Genomic DNA, 16,701 nt, shown 5'->3' with positions numbered 1-16,701 from the left:
GCCATTTAACACTTGTTAGAAAATATGCTTGTTTCTATCATTTATATCAAGAGAATATTTACGTTCAAACTGAAAAAAGCCTTTTACCCCCGATCTTCCCCAATTTAATTATCTTGTGAGAACTATGATATACACATTTTGTTTATGTGGTAACTACAATCTCAAAATCACGTTAAAATTATACTTGCACTCTAACCCAATAGATATTTGGATTGAACCTTTTGTATGTTGCCCTAATATTACAAAACGAACTTAAGATGAATCACTAGGTGTCATGTAATAGGGTGTTGCCAGGTAAATTTATGTACATGCTATGTTTAAAACTACAGCAGAGTATCTGCACAATGACTATTGGAATCAGCATCAACGACAGAGACAAATGAGTCCGCACATACATGTACCTGAATGCCGAAAGGCTGTAAAATAAGACGTGTAAATTACAAACCAAAAACCCCAATAAATAAATAAACAAGACTAAATAAATATGAGCTCATTCTTTTCAAACTTATTTTATTAATCATCCTATTATTTTCATGAATCATTACTTATTGAAGTATTACAGTCTCAACATTAGGACTGAAAACATTTTTTAAATAAACAAACTGGCATCATAAACATATACGTTTTAAAACAAAGTACACAACACAATAGCTCAGGGTGGGCAATTCTCGTGCTGGAAGGCCCTATATCCTGCAGTTTGGCTCCAACCAGCTTTAAGACAACTGCATTGAAGCTTCTAGTGACCTGAAAGACTGATGCATCCTGGCATTATGTTAACCTGTGGAAAAAGACAGGCGTCAATCAAAAGCCCTTTGGTTAAACTGCATATGTATTATTAGGAAAAATGTGCTCAGAGAAATGTGAATAACATCATGATGTCATCAGAGACTCTAGTCTAAGGAGTCATCGCTGCACACTACTACTTCCACAGACTAACCACTAACAGAAAATAACAAACCTGTGAATAGATGCACGAGACATGTCCTTCTTTTGGAGACCTTAAATCCACACTTGCAAACCTTGGAAAGGACAAATATGCAAACACAATATTTACATTTTTAGAAAATATGCTTTTGAATATTAAGCTCTATTAATGTTTTTTTACTTTGTGTAAAAATGCCACAATCTTCAAACACAAAATATAACAAAATGCTTGCCCAGACCTCGAGATGTGCTCAGAGAAATGTGAATAACATCATGATGTCATCAGAGACTCTAGTCTACCAAATCATCACTGCACATCGCTAAAAAATGTCACCACTAACAAAAACACTCACAAACCTCTAGGTGGATGCACATGCTGGACACATTTTCTCTCATACGGTGCCTTAGATCCAAACTTGAAAACCTAAGAGAGGAGGAGTTCAATGAGAGCATATAGAGCTTTTTTCCAAAATGAGAACTCGGTTTTTAAAATGTTTAAAAAATCATGTTTTTTATTGTGCATTCCAATTAATACCAACCAAACTGCAGTTGGTTTGTTTTGATTTAAGCCATAATAACTTAAAAAATAAAAAACAGAACTTTGGAAACAAACTCTTCATATATTGGGTTGCAAATACGGTGTAATGCAAATAAGAATCAATGACTTACTCATTGGCTTTTAACTATGGTGATCAGCTTCCTGCCAACTTCTTTCGATCCCATTGAGCCTGCAAAATGTTTTTTTTGTTCAATATTTAAGAATATCCAAGCCAGTACTAATCAATCACAAATGTTACAGCATGTGTTCAGTGCACTATAAATCTTCACTGGTAAATCAGAGACTCTAGTCTAATGAATCATCATTACATGCAGCAAGGTACAAATATAAAATACATTTACTTTCACACTTACATAGGGATTATTATTGCCAATTGGTTCCATTTTTGGTAGCTTGGTTTCCTAACAAATACAAATGAAACACAAAAATGAAATTTGTGTCATATCCTACAGGCACATTGACCAACATATAAATCCGACCACGTGTGCTAAGTCATTAGCGCTACGCAATAAATTAGGTGTTTAAATTTAAGTATCGATTATTAAACATATGGCAAGTTTTAAAGATGCAGTAATGTATTGTGTTTTATATCTAATGTAAAAAATAAATAAGTGTAAACTAAATTTACCCTCACCAACACAAAAGCTCCAGTCAGCATGATAAAGGCCATACCGCGAGCAGGGCGAGGAATTTAAACGGGTCCTTAAACCATAGCTATAAATAACTAGATGCCTCATTTAAGCGCTCCAGGCACGTAGACGCGTCCGCCATCTTGAAACGGTTGACTGACGTCACTCACAGTTTGCTAGAATACAACAACACTGCGCAGCCACGGTTGTGCATTTTAATTCCCAAAAACTGGATACCCTTTCGTTGTTGTCATAGAAAATATAATGTTTGAGTTTACACAACAACAAATATGTTTTCATAATCATACACAGTCAACTTGCTCTTGAGCGTTAACGGACCGGCTTGTAAGGGTTGCCAGATCTGTGAAACAAGTCCTTCATGACGAGCTAGCATCCCTAGTCCAAATAACAGAACTTAACATTAATAAATAAAATCATTTTTAAAATAAAATTATTTTAAGATTGATAGCTATATAACAAAATCCTTCCACTCCTAACCTGTGGATAACAGTTACAAAGCAACCCAACTCCACGGGAATGCCGCAGACTTGGCAACACAGAGCGGCTCGCACGTTTCAATATGGCGGACGACCTACTGCGGCATCTAGTTATTTCAATCTATGCCTAAAACTGCCAACAGGGTAGATATATATATGCCTGATTAAAAATACAGGCACGCCTAATTTAATATAGACAAATCAAACAAAATAGGTATACATTTGGCTTGTCACTTTACTGGCAAAACCTAAAAAAGTATAAGAAACTACACCGTACTTTATTGGTTTTACAGTCCTGCGTAAATTGCATGATTGCTCGTGTTTAATATAATCAATACAAATGGTTTTAAAACAAAAATAAATTCATGCTGTACAAGCCATGCAAAATTGCAGGGATGGTAAAACATTTCCCTGGTAAATATGTTTGGTTGCTATGCACAACATTGTGCGTCGTTGCCAAGAGGAAACGGAAACAAGCATATTTCTGTAGTAAATTAAAGTCTCAATCGTTTAACGTTTCGTATTTTCCCGCAGCCATAAATATTTGAAGAGATTTTGCGAATCGTCTTATTTAGTCTCCGTATTTTGGGGTCTTTTATTTGATCTTGCAGACGTGTGTTTTAACAAACAGAACACTGCGGCTGCAGATGACCAGCGATCATCATCCCGCCTGCACAAGGGAGTGACACACAAACACAATGGGAGGACACAGGAAGCATTGATAACACCGCTATAAATCCATGCTTTTGTTAAAGCGTCACTAATGCGGAGCTTCAGTTTAAAATGCATGCCAGTGGTGCGGTGAAAATCGATTTAATGCAATTCATGTATCTGAATCTCCAATCGGCAGGGCATTAGTAGCGTATTTGGATCTGTTCTTACAATGGATTTCCCTTTCGACTTGAATGCGCTTTTTCCCGAGAGAGTGTCAGTGCTGGATAATAACTTGACTGCTGGTCAGAAAGCGCCTGGGAGGTAATGTCTATTAAGTCTTTTTACTGTGCCTGAAACAGATGTGCATTATGTATAAACTGCTACCAGTTTGGTTTTAGTATGTTTTATTGTTATATTTGACCCAGGTCATCTTTATCCTGTAGTGTAGGCTAATGATAAGCCACATGACGTCAGATGATGCAAATACAGCTCTGAGTAAAGATGTCAGTATTAAATCGGACATACGCCTGTTTTAATCTGGATAAATGGCGAGTCATGAACTGTACTGTAATTAAACAATAATAAATAGATAATAAACTGTGATGCATTAGTAGCCATGTGTAATTAACATTATGGTAAATCATGCATTACAAAAAATGCAGTTCACACATAAACAGCACAAACTAAAAGCACAAACCTATAACAAGAATACATAATAACACGTAATAATATTTTATTGTTTTATTTCAGCAATGGTCTCATATTTTCCATTATTGAATTATGTATATTGTTATTATTTCAGTTATCAGGCACTCTCTATAAGCATCAGCTTTTGAAGACCACTAATGACCACTAATATTTTGCAAAAAAAATGTTTACCTTGTAAACCAAACAGTTTATTGTGAACATTGACTAACTGTTATTCAATTCTATGACATTCCTACAATTTTTGTCCTATAGACCGGATCCTCAGATTCAGATAGCCACAGTCATAGATGAGCTGGGTAAAGCCTCTGCTAAGGTAGCCATAACTGTCTGGTGTCTTTCCTGTTGCGTTCTTACGGTTTACACATGTCAATCACTGTCAGCTTCAGTCTGTCATGATGTTTGTTTGTTTGTTTGTTTGTTTGTTAATCCTCAGGCACAACAGCTGCCTGCACCCATAACCAGTGCTGCAAAACTCCAGGCCAACAGACACCATCTCTACCTCCTCAAAGACGGCGAACAGAATGGGTACTTTCTCTGTCTCTCTCCCTCTACTGTACTCTATTAAAATGTCAATAATACTGACCTATCTCCATCCGGTTTCCACGTCCATTACTTACACATAGATTCACTTCTAATACCCATTAGTAAACTCCTCTCCTTGTTTCTTTAAACAGCGGGAAGGCTGTTATAGTTGGATTTCTGAAGGTTGGATGCAAGAAACTCTTTTTACTTGTAAGTGTTTCTGTTTTTGGCTCATTAGTCATTTAATCTAGCATGGTGCCTGATTCATTCTGAAGTAGATGCCTTCAGATGTATGATGTATTTGTCTTTAGGACCAGCAGGGGGCGCACGTGGAGACCGAACCTCTGTGTGTGCTGGATTTCTATATCATAGAGACTCTGCAGAGACATGGCTATGGCCTTGAGCTCTTTGACTTTATGCTGAAAGTAAGTGCTGTTTGGGGTATCGCAATATAATTGTCAGTAACCGTGATAATGATATTCACAGTTTTTATATAGTGTTAATATTACATGTATGATAATATTGCAAATAGCTCAGTGCCAATATCTCTCTGACAATCAAAAGTAGTAGGTGGCGGTTTTGCACCCACTAAACATTTTGCCTTACGGCCCACAGTTTTTCTTTCTGTTAAGGCTGTGCAATAAAAAATAATCGATTTTCAATTTCACTGTCAATTTCGGCTTCCAAAAATTATGAAAACGAAATAATCATACGATGATTATTGTGCCACATTCCGTTTCGCGAGGAATCTCATTTTTTGTGTTATAAATTTATAACGCACTTCTTTACATCACAACATATTTCTGTTTTTCATAATTTATTTTTATGTGTTTTATTAATTATTTATTAATAATGCACTTTGTCTATTTTTTACTTTTTTTTCAGTTTAATCCAGTGTTAAATTGACAAGTTATTTATGTATTTTTGTTTCAGTCAATGAGTAATCGTGGTTTCCGTTCTGGCCAAAACAATCATGATTATTGTTTTTTATCATAATCGAGCAGCCCTATGTTGCCCCACGCTTGTATTTTTAGTGCGAAAAAAAGATTAAACACCAAATTTAAGACAAATTTATTGTTTCTGCATTATATACGGTATATATATATATTAGGGATGCACGATAAATTATCGGCCATATCGTTATCGGCCGATAAATGGTCATTTTTAATGTTATCGTATCGGCCAATGAAAACATTTAGGCCGAAATATATCAAAGCCGATAAATCATAAATAATTTCCTCTGGTTTAACTTCTTCGGCTGCACACTGTTCACAGTTAAAATACAGTACAGTACTGTCTTTCTGTCGTGATCAATCACTTACTGCTATTAGCAAAACATTGTTGATGTAGGAACAGTATGTAATACAATATTTATGAATGTGTAAATTATTGTTTGAATATTGCAATATTATTTGAATCAGACTGCTGTCTGAATGCTTTCTGTCTTGAGACCCGTTAGACATGTGGCTATTAAGAACATTTTCTAGGTTGCTCTGGAAGAACATGTATACTTTGGTTATTAAATAAAAAATATACCACAAAAGTTTGAAGGTTAAAGAATCGTTAACTAGTGTAAAGTAGGCTTGGTACATGATTTGCAGGGGAAAAAAGAGAACTAATGGTGACCTTGTTTTCTGCAGTAAATGTTTTCAAATAAAAGCAGTTGTCCACTTTTTGCCTTTTGTTTCAGTCTTAGGGAATTTTACATTAATATTTAGATACTGTGTGTCGGCCAATATATCCGTTATCGGCTTCCAATGTTAAAGAATTATCGGTTATCGGCCAAAATTTACATATCGGTGCATCCCTAATATCCCGAAGAATGTACTAGAACTAACTGACACCATTTTCACACCATATTTAACTAATTATGTACTTTTGTGTCTGACAGAGAACCTGATTTACAATGTCATTTACATGTAATTGCAAAGTGTCTTATTTCACATACTTTATTTGCCTGTATGACCTATTTTCTGACATTTTCATATTTTCCCATTAAACAGCACAAGCGGGTGGAGCCCGGGCAGATGGCGTATGATAGACCTTCTCCTAAGTTTCTGTCCTTTCTAGATAAGCACTATGATCTGAAAAACAGTGTGCCTCAGGTTAGAGCCACTTCCATCTCTCTCACCTTATTAAATTCTGTCTGTTTGATTTCTGAGAGACAAACTGTTATTAGACTTTCTACTGTTCTCCAAACATCTGTCCACACTGAAAGCGAAACCGCATAACACAGTCCCAGCCAGATAGTATTTCATTTTAATAAACAGTTGTGCTTTGTAATGAGATTTGATTGTAGACAGGGCTATCAAGTGCAACCACACACCAGTAAAATGTTTTGTTGGCCTTGTTGCATCTCATCTACTCAGTAATGTGGTACACTTGAACCCAATCCATCAGTGTTTAAAGGAAACGTTTTGTGCATCATTCATTGAAAAATATCGAAATCTCAAAAGACATCTATCCAATCGGAAAAAAAAAGTTATATAACTGTTGTATCGATTGCAAAAGCCGGAGAATAATGCACTTCTTGTTTTTTTCTCCTCTCAGGTGAATAACTTTGTGGTGTTTAGTGGCTTCTTCAAAAGTAGATCAGGTAATGCCTGACTGGATCACTTTTGTTATGTGATAATGTGGGTTTGGAATGTTGTTTTGGTCCTGTTCCAGTGGAGTTCAGGGAATGGGCGGAGCTGCATTTAGACTTGTTTTCTGAAGACAAACCTCCTACAACTTGTTTCTCTTTACAGTACTTGCAAGGCAGCAGTGTAATGGAATTCCTCTTCCTTCTTTGTAATCCAAATCTCAGATTCCTGAAGTTAATTCCGTTTGAACCAGGTGGTTCCCAACCTTGTCTTTTATGGAACAGACCTATTTTAGATCTCCATCAATGAGCAGATGAGTTGATGATTTATGCGTGTTTGATCAGAGAATTCATTCCTGGGGGTTAAATAGAAATGTATTTGGGAACCACCGTTGTAGATCATTTTAGCTCTCCACTATTAAATAAAAGGTGCTACAAAAAGTTCTCGACAGCGATGACACAGAAGAACCATTTATTCAGAGGTTCTTGTAAGAACCATTTGGGCAATTCCATGCAAATGTCAACCTTGAGATGAGGAAAGGTTTTCACTGTACACTGTAAAATAAAGGTGCTTCGTGGCGAAAAAGGGTTCTTCACATGATAAAAAGTTAAGAAAGAGATGGTTCTTTAAAGAACCTTTGATTAATTGGTTCTTTGTGGAACCAAAAATGGTTCTTCTATGGCATCGCTGTGAAGAACCTTTTAAGCATCTTTATTTTTAAGAGTGTACAGATGTCAATATTTGCTTATATTTATGAAATTATGTTTTTAAAGCACATTTTTCTATAGTCAAATAAGTGAACTGTAACTGAACTGTCACATCCCTAATGGATATTGCTCATAAATGGACACAAGAAAAGTAAAATATAATAACTATTTTATGTTCTATGAAGAGTCATCTCTTCTCCTATTGCTTCTGGTTTGAACATTTTAATTCACAGAAATCCTACAAGTCGTCCCTTAAAAGTGTGTCCTTTTTTCACATCCATAACATATTACCCCCCTTTCAAAATAGAAAACTCGTACATAGACTGATATTTTTCTGATGTCTTGACTCTATCATCAGAGGTTTAGTCAAATTTAAACAGATGATTCAATATATTGGTTATAAATACATTCTCTGAGAATTTATATTTCAAGTTTTTACTGAAAATATCATGCTCGAATTGCCCATTTCTTTCTTACTTTTTTTTTAGTTTTCTCCACTACAAAGATACTTGTAATAAAGCTCTTTGGATGTTTAAGGTTCTCTATGAAAGGTTCTTTAAAACCATTTAGTCAAAACTGGTTCTTCTATGGCATCAGGAAAAGCCTTTTTTAAAGAGTGTTGGTGTGTGATCTGTTTTTGGTTTTGTAAACTTAAATCTCTGATTAATTTAGATTGTTTAAAATAACCAGTAGTAATGATGTCATCATAATGGTGGCATGCTATTTTCTCATTACACTGCAGACGTCTTAAGTTGATTCCCGTGTACAGTCGATGTAAAACAGACACGTGCTGAGCTTCATGAAGGGCTCTGATGCAAATTTTCACTTACAAAGAATCAAAGAGTAAACCCAAGCTTACAGGAAACTATCGCTATGCTTTTGCTGCCTTGCACGCACTGGGATTTCCTTTAGGAAATGCAAAAAAGGGTTGATAAAGAACCTCAGAGGATCCAGTTAAATTTAGCAAATGACATTTAACAAGATGAATGCAAATGCACGAGAAATCCTTAACGTTGTGATGGTCCATACCATTCACTGTTCTCCTTCTGGTTCTTTTCTTTACCGTCTCATATTATGGGATTCAAATTCAGTCTATTTCCTCATTCAAACCAGTCATTAACTCGCATTACGTTTTATTATGTCTAATGGCATTTTAATGCAAACCATTTTCTATGTATTTACATGATTCCAAATGAGTCATCAAGCTCAGTAATGTTTACAGTTGATAGTTTCCCTAGAAAGAGTCTGACACGTCAAGCCTTTGTAAACAAGTCCAAACACTTTTGTCTCACGGAATTCTCCCAGGAACGCCTCCTTCCCCTCCGACGGATCAGGGGATGTACGGATTTTTGTAAGGACATTACATAACTCCTTTTTCCCCTCCCCATCCCCACTGTGTCCCAGTTTCCACCTCACTTCTGCTGCTCAGTTTATCCCAGTGGTTTAAGAAAGAGTCCATGTTTATCATAGCTCTATTCCTCTGTATCTGTGCACTCGAAAGGACCCCATAACCTCTGCCTGTGTTAAACAACCCAACAACTCGCTTACAAACTCACTCCATCCCTTTCTGTATATGCTTTTCCAAATGCAGTGGGATGAAAGTCAATAAACGCATTGTCGATTAATATTTTAAGGTTTTGAGTATCTTACAGTATATAAATTGCCTGATGTTACATACAGGGGGTCCAAAGGCCAGCATTGAAAATGCTTCTGTTTTGCATTGATTTTGTTAACTACATTGTATTAGTAGCATAACAACATGAAAGTGAAAACCGATTGCTAAACAATGTACATGAATTTCAGATTTTCTTTATATTTGGTACGTCCCCCTTACACGTGACAGCATGTACTTAAACTAGCATGGATCCTATTGACATTCATGGTCTCGCATGATTGGACAAAAAGAGCATCTTGGGTGCTTTAATGAAAGCAAAGAAATCTGATCTTCTGTACACACGTGATCAATTTGACCTTTGTGTAGTGCATAAAATATATTTCTTGTTTATTTCCAGGTTTAATGAAAAAAAAGAGATTTTCAATGGAGTCTTTTGGACCCTGCTGTAGATGTATGCTTAATCATACCGAGTTCTTGGCTCTTTTTGACCAAAACATTCTGTTTTACAGCGGCCCAATTGAGAAAAGTTCTCCCCAAAAAGCCAGAGGGAGAGATCAAACCGTACTCACTAATGGAAAGAGATGGTAAGTTACTGGTAGGCTCCGTGTCATATATTTAACACAATACAGATCTTTATTTGCTGACATTTACACTGCTTAGCTGAAAACTGACATCATCCAGACACTGTAATAAATAGTTTCAGCTGGAAACGCTCAAAGGCATCCTTTTAATTCATGAAATGTCTTGGTTACGTCGATCCATTAACTGCTTTAGAGTCTTTAGAAAAGAACATTTGTTCAGTGAACACAGCTTTTTTGTTTAGTTGGCAATTGTTGTGTGATATTGATACAGTTGGATATGGGATTTTGAACAACAGTCAGCAAGGCTACAGTAAACACAATCTATCAAAAAATACAAGAAAAAAATGTATCTCCACAATAAGACATTTTCACTGTATAGTCATGATTTTTTTTTTTTTAAGTCGGAGTGAAATTAAAAATTACAATTCCTAATTTGTCATGGGAAATTTCAGTATTTATTATAAATAGCTTATCGTTGTGGGTCATTTTCTCTTTAAAATTCATGTGCCCTCATAATCTTAAATTAAAGTCTGTAAATGCACTTCTGCCCTGTAATTGCTAACCATCTCAAATGACGTCAGTCGGTTTGGGCAGAGCATCCGTTAACTCCTCCCCTCCAACTGTCAGTCTGCTGCCAGTTCCATTTCAAAATGCAACGCCTGTTTTTATACATCCAATCAATTTGCAGTTTACAACGCAAGCCACGGCCACCGATTTTTCTCGTTCCAAATTTCCGTTTCACTTGGAAATGCGTCAGAATACGGAAGTAAAAACGCAACTTCCGTTTCACGGGGACTTTAAGGGAATACTTGTTGAGTTTTTTCATGTTTACTGCATGCACATGCAAGTTATTCACTGATGCATATCGCAGATAAAAACGGCATGCACTTTCTCAATCTGGCCAGCGTTACTGATTTGAAGTTTTTCTTTTGTAGCTGGGCAATTCCAGTGTTGTGGATGTGACATTTTCAGTAAAAACTTGAAATACAAATTCTCAAATAATGTATTTATTACCAATATATTGAATCATCTGTTTATATTTTACTGAATCCCTGATGATATAATCCAGACATCCAAAAAATATCAGTCTAAGCACAAGTTTTCTATTTTAAATGAGGATAATACACATGCGTTATGGATGTGACAATAAAGGACGGATGTTTTTGAGAGACAACATACTTTGTAGGATTTCTGTGAATTAAAATGCACAAATCGGAAGCAATAATACCCAACAAATGGAGAAGGGATGACTCTTCATGGAACATAAAATAGTTACTATATTTAAATTTTCATCTGCCCATTTAAGAGGAAAATGGATGGGTATGGATGTGACAAATCTGTTATGGATGTGACAATTCACTTAGCCGACTATGGAAAAACATGCTTTAAAAACACAAAAAGTGCTTTAAAAACTTTGAGATTTCACATTTAAACCACCCAATATTGACATCTGACCTATCTGTCATGAAACGTGGTGAGACACAAGGACAGAGGACCCAGGTGAAGACAGCGGGTAAGGGGTTAACAAGACGTTTAATAAATAATAACGACAAAACCAAAAAACCCACGAGGGGGTAAAATAACCAAACAAGGGAATATAATAACATGACAAGACAGGACAGGACTAAGACTTACTAAACTTACACAAGAACTAAAGTAAACACTTGACATAATTTACAAAATGACTACACTAGACTAAACTTGACAAGACAGGGACTTACACCACACGAATCAAAATGAAGCAGCACAGGACAGAAAACACAAGGGCATTATAAAGGGGATAAATCAAGAGGGGAACAGGTGAAGGGCATGAAACAATAAACGAGCAATAACGAGGAGACAAGACCGGAGAGGGTGTATGGAAGGCCATAAGGGCCAAAATTACCCCTCCACATGAAACATGGGGTTCTGTCATGATCCTGCCACTAGACCATGAGAAACATGACATGATGCGGCAGAATCATGACACTATCAGTACGTTGAAAACCTTCCGTAAAAACGTGATTTTTCATCTCAAGTTTAACATTTGCATGGAATTGCCATGAAACAGATTCTATTTTTGAGTTATGAGTAGATACTATCTAAATACAACCACCAAACAAATATAGTATCCTTTAAAGCATGAAAGATAAAGATAAGTTCTGACATCACTTCCTGTCCTCCGCAGTGGTCCGGGAGGAGCAGAGGTCTCTCCCCTCGCCGTTCGTACGGCCAGCGGCTCCCCCCCACTCTCCTCCTCTGCTTCTGTCATCCCTACAGTCTCGTTCCCTCAGTGTGGGATCCTCCCCCAGCCGCGGCCCTCTCCGTCCCACCGCGCTGCCGGGGCTTCAGCCACGTCCGAACCTCTCCTCCCAGCTCAACGACAACTGCAGGGCAAAGCGCACCAGGTACGTCTCCCTAACACATCAAGCCCTTCGCTTGCAAATATTTACATTGCATCCCCTTCACATTTTTCATCTTGCCGGCTTTGAGGGAATGAAAGAGGTCGTTGACTTCGTTGTCACTTCCTGTGTCGGATGAATGCACGGGCCACTTGGCAGCAGGAATTCGTCTCATTAGTGCATCATTAGTTTATGGCTGTGTACAACTCACTGTCCGTCTAACACGTAAACCTCCTTGGTCATTTTCTTTCAGTGAATCTCTAAACATTCTCTCTCTTTCTTTCCCTGTTTCATCTCCGACATGCTCATTTGATACATTAACTCCCCCATTATGTCCATTGTGTTTCCTGACCCCGTAACTCATTCATTGGATGAACTTTCATTTTCTTTTAACCACACACATTTCCATTTTTCTCATTCTATTACATTCACTCATCTCATGCTAGCTCTTTAAATAGATCTAGGCTTAGCTTTCATTGACCCTTATTCTTCAACGTCATTGACCTAAACATGACTGTGGTTTTTAACTGGTTAGATAGCCCCTGTTAGATTTTGCTTTGTGAGTGTCTGAACGCCGCCATTTTCTTGTTTGATAAAACAATTGTGACTTTTTTACTTTCTGTATCTTATAGACCCTGGTACCTAGTACAGAAAACTGAGATTTTACAGTTCAGTTTAATATCGGCTTAAACCCCACATGTGGAATATTCTCTGTCCTGACAATTTGAGCAGCAAGAAATAAAAGCAGTTGGAAAAAATGAGTGTCGTTCCTATTTAATCATTAAAGGATTGGCTCATTGCTGTCATTGTTTATTTGCCCACTTTCCGTGAAACACAAAATGAGAACGTTAATCATTCTTTAGTGTTCCACGGAAGACAGAACGTCACGTCAATGGATAACATATTTGATTATTTGTCATCATGTGACCCGTGTATCAATGGAATGGATGAACATGAAGGATATGAAATCCTGCGTTCAAGCGCTTGAATCTTGATTTAATTTCAAATTTAAAGGGGTCATATGACGCGGCTAAAACGAATATTATCGTTTGTTTTAGATGTAAGGCAATGTGTATACACGATTTAAGGTTTAAAAACGCTGTATTTTCCACATACCGTGCATGTATGTATCTCCTCTTTGCCCCGCCTCTATGAAACGTGCAGATTTTTTACAAAGCTCATGGCTCTGAAAAGCGAGGTGTGCTATGATTGGCCAGTTCACCAGTGCGTAGTGATTGGTGGAATACTGCAAGCGTGTGACGGAAATGTAACGCCTCTTACCATATTTGGAACATCAGGTTCCTCTTCAATTGTGCTGACAGATACGCCCACCTTACTTGCGTATACATTTGGGCGGTCTAAGTCAAATCATACCACGAACTAGTGTGTCCCAATACCAAACTTCAGTACCAGTCGGTACTAAATATTACGATACTAAGAATTTCCCGCTATCATTTTGAGCGCTGTTGAACAGATTATGAAAGACCCGCCATTGTGTTTCCAAGGTCATCGGATATGTCTTTGAATGGCTCCTTACCGAGCGCTTGCACAACCAAACCCAGAAGCGCGTGAAATGATCATTGCATCACACTCTCCACCGAGCGCTTACACAGATCCACACGGAAGCGTTTGATTTTGACTTTGATAGACTTTCAAACGCTTCCGTGTGTATCTGTGTAAGCAAACCTGTATGACTTTCTTTCTTCCGCAGAACACAAACGAAGATATTTTGAAGAAAGGTTGGTAACCGAACAACAGCCGCACCCATTTACTTCTATTATACGGACACAAAACCAACACAAGTCAATGAGTATCGCCACTGTTCGGTTACCAACATTCTTCAAAATATCTTCTTTTGTGTTCTGCGGAAGAAAGAAAGTCATACAAGTTTGAAATGACAAGAGGGCGAGTAAATGATGACAGAATTTTTATTTTTGGGTGAACTATCCCATTAGGACACATTGGGATCACTCAACTTTGGTCTCGAAAACCTGTTGTTTTTATATACACTCCACAATCCACATGAATCTTTTTAATCTGTCCTCGGATGAAAAAATCACACTTCAACACACAATCATTACTCTTTTTTTTCACAGAAACTTATTTTCATGCAATATTGAGTTTAAATTTTTAAGTTTGCACTTCTTTTTAATTACGTTTCTGTTTGTTCCCTTTTTTCTTTCTTTTTCTGGTACCTCATTCACCCCCTTCGTTTTTCCGTTCTATGTTTTACCGCCTACCCTCTTCTCCTCCGTTTCACCACTCTCTTCCATCGCTGTTTGTCTACTTTCCTCATATCCCGTATAGTCATCAGGGTCTGGTTGCCAGGAGCAACCTCTACAGTCGCCATGTCAACAGCAGGGACCTCGGGCAATTATCCGGCGAACAGCACAGCGCCTTGAAACTTCCAGGTAAGGAAGCGCGTGAACCGCAGTGAACCACCCACCGCGGCTCGACGCGTAGAGTTGCGGCATTAGTAAGCAGCTGCGGACCGTGTGTATTCCTCGGGGCTCTGTGAGAGAGAGAGGCACAGGCACGTGCAGCGGAGCACAAAAACACAACAGAAAGGTCGGACATTTCTCAAGTGACCTTCGTGAGAGTTTTACCCTGGTCATCATGGTTATGTGTAACTTTACTGGAAGCGAATACTGAAGAGCCAGGAATTCATAATGACTGGTTATATAACTAAGGGTAATAACTACGCCTTCACAGAATCGACACCCACAGATAGCTCGGCGGAATATATGCTTGTGTGTTTGTTCGTCGGTGTAATATTGCAATTGCTAATACTCATAACGTTTTTTTACATCATAAGTATTACATTTCAACATGTTACTTGGGTATGAAAGATACCACAAATGCAATTGAGTTAGACAGAATAGAAACACAAAGATCTCACAAATCTATGGTATAGACAGACCGTTTCATCGGACACGCACGCGCCTGACCCCCAGTTAAGTTCCGGTTTGTGTTTGGCTACTGTCTAATAATATAACAATATTTTATTAATGTATGTTAATAGTCATTTATATTATTATTTTATCGTATAACAATTTTATTAAATAAACGATTTGTATGTTCATTTTATTCTTTAAAAAAATTGACGAATCTAAAGAAACCGTATGGTACATTGACATCTAGCGGTTGAGCTTGGTATTGCAGTCTAAATTCAAAATATTAGAGAGACAAGTTTAGGTAAGTAACGATTCTTCTCGGTTTCTTTTTATTGTTATCAGAAATAATCTACAGGCACTCTATTGTTTGTGAATGTGTACCGGAAGTTAAGGTGGGGTCACAAAAGTGCGCATGCGCAGTAACTTTTTTATGTTAAGATGAAACCGTCTATAAACATTTATTCTGAAAAAGGTTTGCGTATTCTTTGTGGGCGTGGTTATTACATCACAAACTTTGGACGATTTCTTTCACTCATTTTCTCTCCACCCAGATGTCCTTTACGTCTTTACTCGCTCGTCGCTCTTACTTTCCACAAATCATTTCCGTTTCTCAGTTTCCTATTTCCGTCTGTCCATCTGTCATTTTTCATCATCAGACCGCATCCTCAAGGGCAAGTTGTCTTCCTTCCAGCACTCACCGCATCCAAGAAGGATCACCAGCAGGAACAGACCTCCATAGACCCCGAGCGAAGAGAAGAGCTACGCAGTGACCATAAGATGAAAGCCACAGAGAACTGTTTGGGGAGTGGTATGGAGCGCTGGTCCAGAGCAGGAGAAGAGAACTGGAGGAAGGATGGGAGATCTGAGATGGAGAGGGGTGGAGGGAGAGGTGGATGGTCTTGGACAGTTGGGGAGAGCCGCTGTAATGCTCAGTGGGTCCGGCAGAAACAAGAGTATCGCAGCACGCGCCCATGGTGATGGCACGCTGAAAGGATGTTGAGAAAAAGAAATTGGGCTGTTGGGCTTGGAAAAACACAAGGAGTTAGTGAGAATAATGAAGCGTAAAAATAATAAACAAGTTTGGAAAAAAGACCTTTGATGCCATAAATAAAATCAGCAGCAATGTGTAATGCCTATTTTAATACCTCTTTTTACAATATTTTTAGCAGTTCTATTTATATTTCCGATATTCCGTTTATGCATGTGCTTTTATAAGCTGTATAAACGTCTTTAACAGAAACATCCCTATGCAATTTTTTGTCTTTCATTTGATAATTAAAATAAACAAAGAGTAAAGTTTGCATCGTTAGTCACTTTTTATTTTTTGATGTTTCAAACTGCAACAGCTCATACAGGAATAAGCAGCAATAACAAATGTTACTGCGCATGAGCGCTTTGATTATTTCTGATAACAAGCAAAATAAATAACAAGTACATGACATTAGCTA

The 16,701-nt window shown here is 37.6% G+C and overlaps 1 protein-coding gene, 1 long non-coding RNA gene and 3 other non-coding genes across 15 annotated transcripts in view; 1 reads left to right on the top strand and 4 right to left on the bottom strand.

The window, feature by feature from the left end:
* Positions 1-491: 491 nt before the first annotated feature.
* LOC130567233 (uncharacterized) lies at positions 492-2,197 on the bottom strand. 2 transcript variants are annotated; one of them, XR_008964563.1, is made up of 6 exons: positions 2,118-2,197; positions 1,837-1,884; positions 1,594-1,652; positions 1,282-1,348; positions 959-1,019; positions 492-778 (listed from the first exon to the last, which is right to left on the bottom strand). It is a non-coding gene; the product is annotated as an uncharacterized LOC130567233 (long non-coding RNA). The 2 variants fall into 2 exon arrangements; XR_008964564.1 differs by having other exon boundaries at positions 2,112-2,129.
* On the bottom strand, positions 848-914 carry LOC130567549 (small nucleolar RNA SNORD52). The gene has a single exon (XR_008964598.1). It is a non-coding gene; the product is annotated as a small nucleolar RNA SNORD52 (small nucleolar RNA).
* LOC130567548 (small nucleolar RNA SNORD52) lies at positions 1,173-1,239 on the bottom strand. Its single transcript, XR_008964597.1, has one exon. It is a non-coding gene; the product is annotated as a small nucleolar RNA SNORD52 (small nucleolar RNA).
* LOC130567550 (small nucleolar RNA SNORD52) lies at positions 1,728-1,792 on the bottom strand. Its single transcript, XR_008964599.1, has one exon. It is a non-coding gene; the product is annotated as a small nucleolar RNA SNORD52 (small nucleolar RNA).
* An 896-nt stretch (positions 2,198-3,093) lies between the features above and the next one.
* atat1 (alpha tubulin acetyltransferase 1) overlaps positions 3,094-16,701 on the top strand; it is a 20,161-nt gene continuing 6,553 nt past the window's right edge. Inside the window, exons 1-12 of one of the 10 annotated variants that reach the window (XM_057354245.1) lie at positions 3,094-3,584; positions 4,224-4,284; positions 4,405-4,496; positions 4,646-4,703; positions 4,805-4,918; positions 6,497-6,598; positions 7,044-7,089; positions 9,088-9,133; positions 9,907-9,981; positions 12,146-12,365; positions 14,667-14,770; positions 15,910-16,554. In XM_057354245.1, coding sequence (XP_057210228.1) covers positions 3,493-3,584; positions 4,224-4,284; positions 4,405-4,496; positions 4,646-4,703; positions 4,805-4,918; positions 6,497-6,598; positions 7,044-7,089; positions 9,088-9,133; positions 9,907-9,981; positions 12,146-12,365; positions 14,667-14,770; positions 15,910-16,231 — 1,332 coding nt within the window. In that variant the 5' untranslated portion in view covers positions 3,094-3,492 and the 3' untranslated portion in view covers positions 16,232-16,554. Of the gene's footprint in view, positions 3,585-4,223; positions 4,285-4,404; positions 4,497-4,645; positions 4,704-4,804; positions 4,919-6,496; positions 6,599-7,043; positions 7,090-9,087; positions 9,134-9,906; positions 9,982-12,145; positions 12,366-12,805; positions 15,646-15,691; positions 16,555-16,701 lie in introns of those variants that run through there. The other 9 variants (XR_008964500.1, XR_008964501.1, XM_057354247.1 and 6 more) reach the window with 9 other exon arrangements.

This window comes from Triplophysa rosa, linkage group LG16, assembly GCF_024868665.1.
Source record: "Triplophysa rosa linkage group LG16, Trosa_1v2, whole genome shotgun sequence".
Classification (NCBI taxonomy): Eukaryota; Metazoa; Chordata; class Actinopteri; order Cypriniformes; family Nemacheilidae; genus Triplophysa; species Triplophysa rosa.
This window is presented reverse-complemented; position numbering and strand designations above follow the sequence as displayed.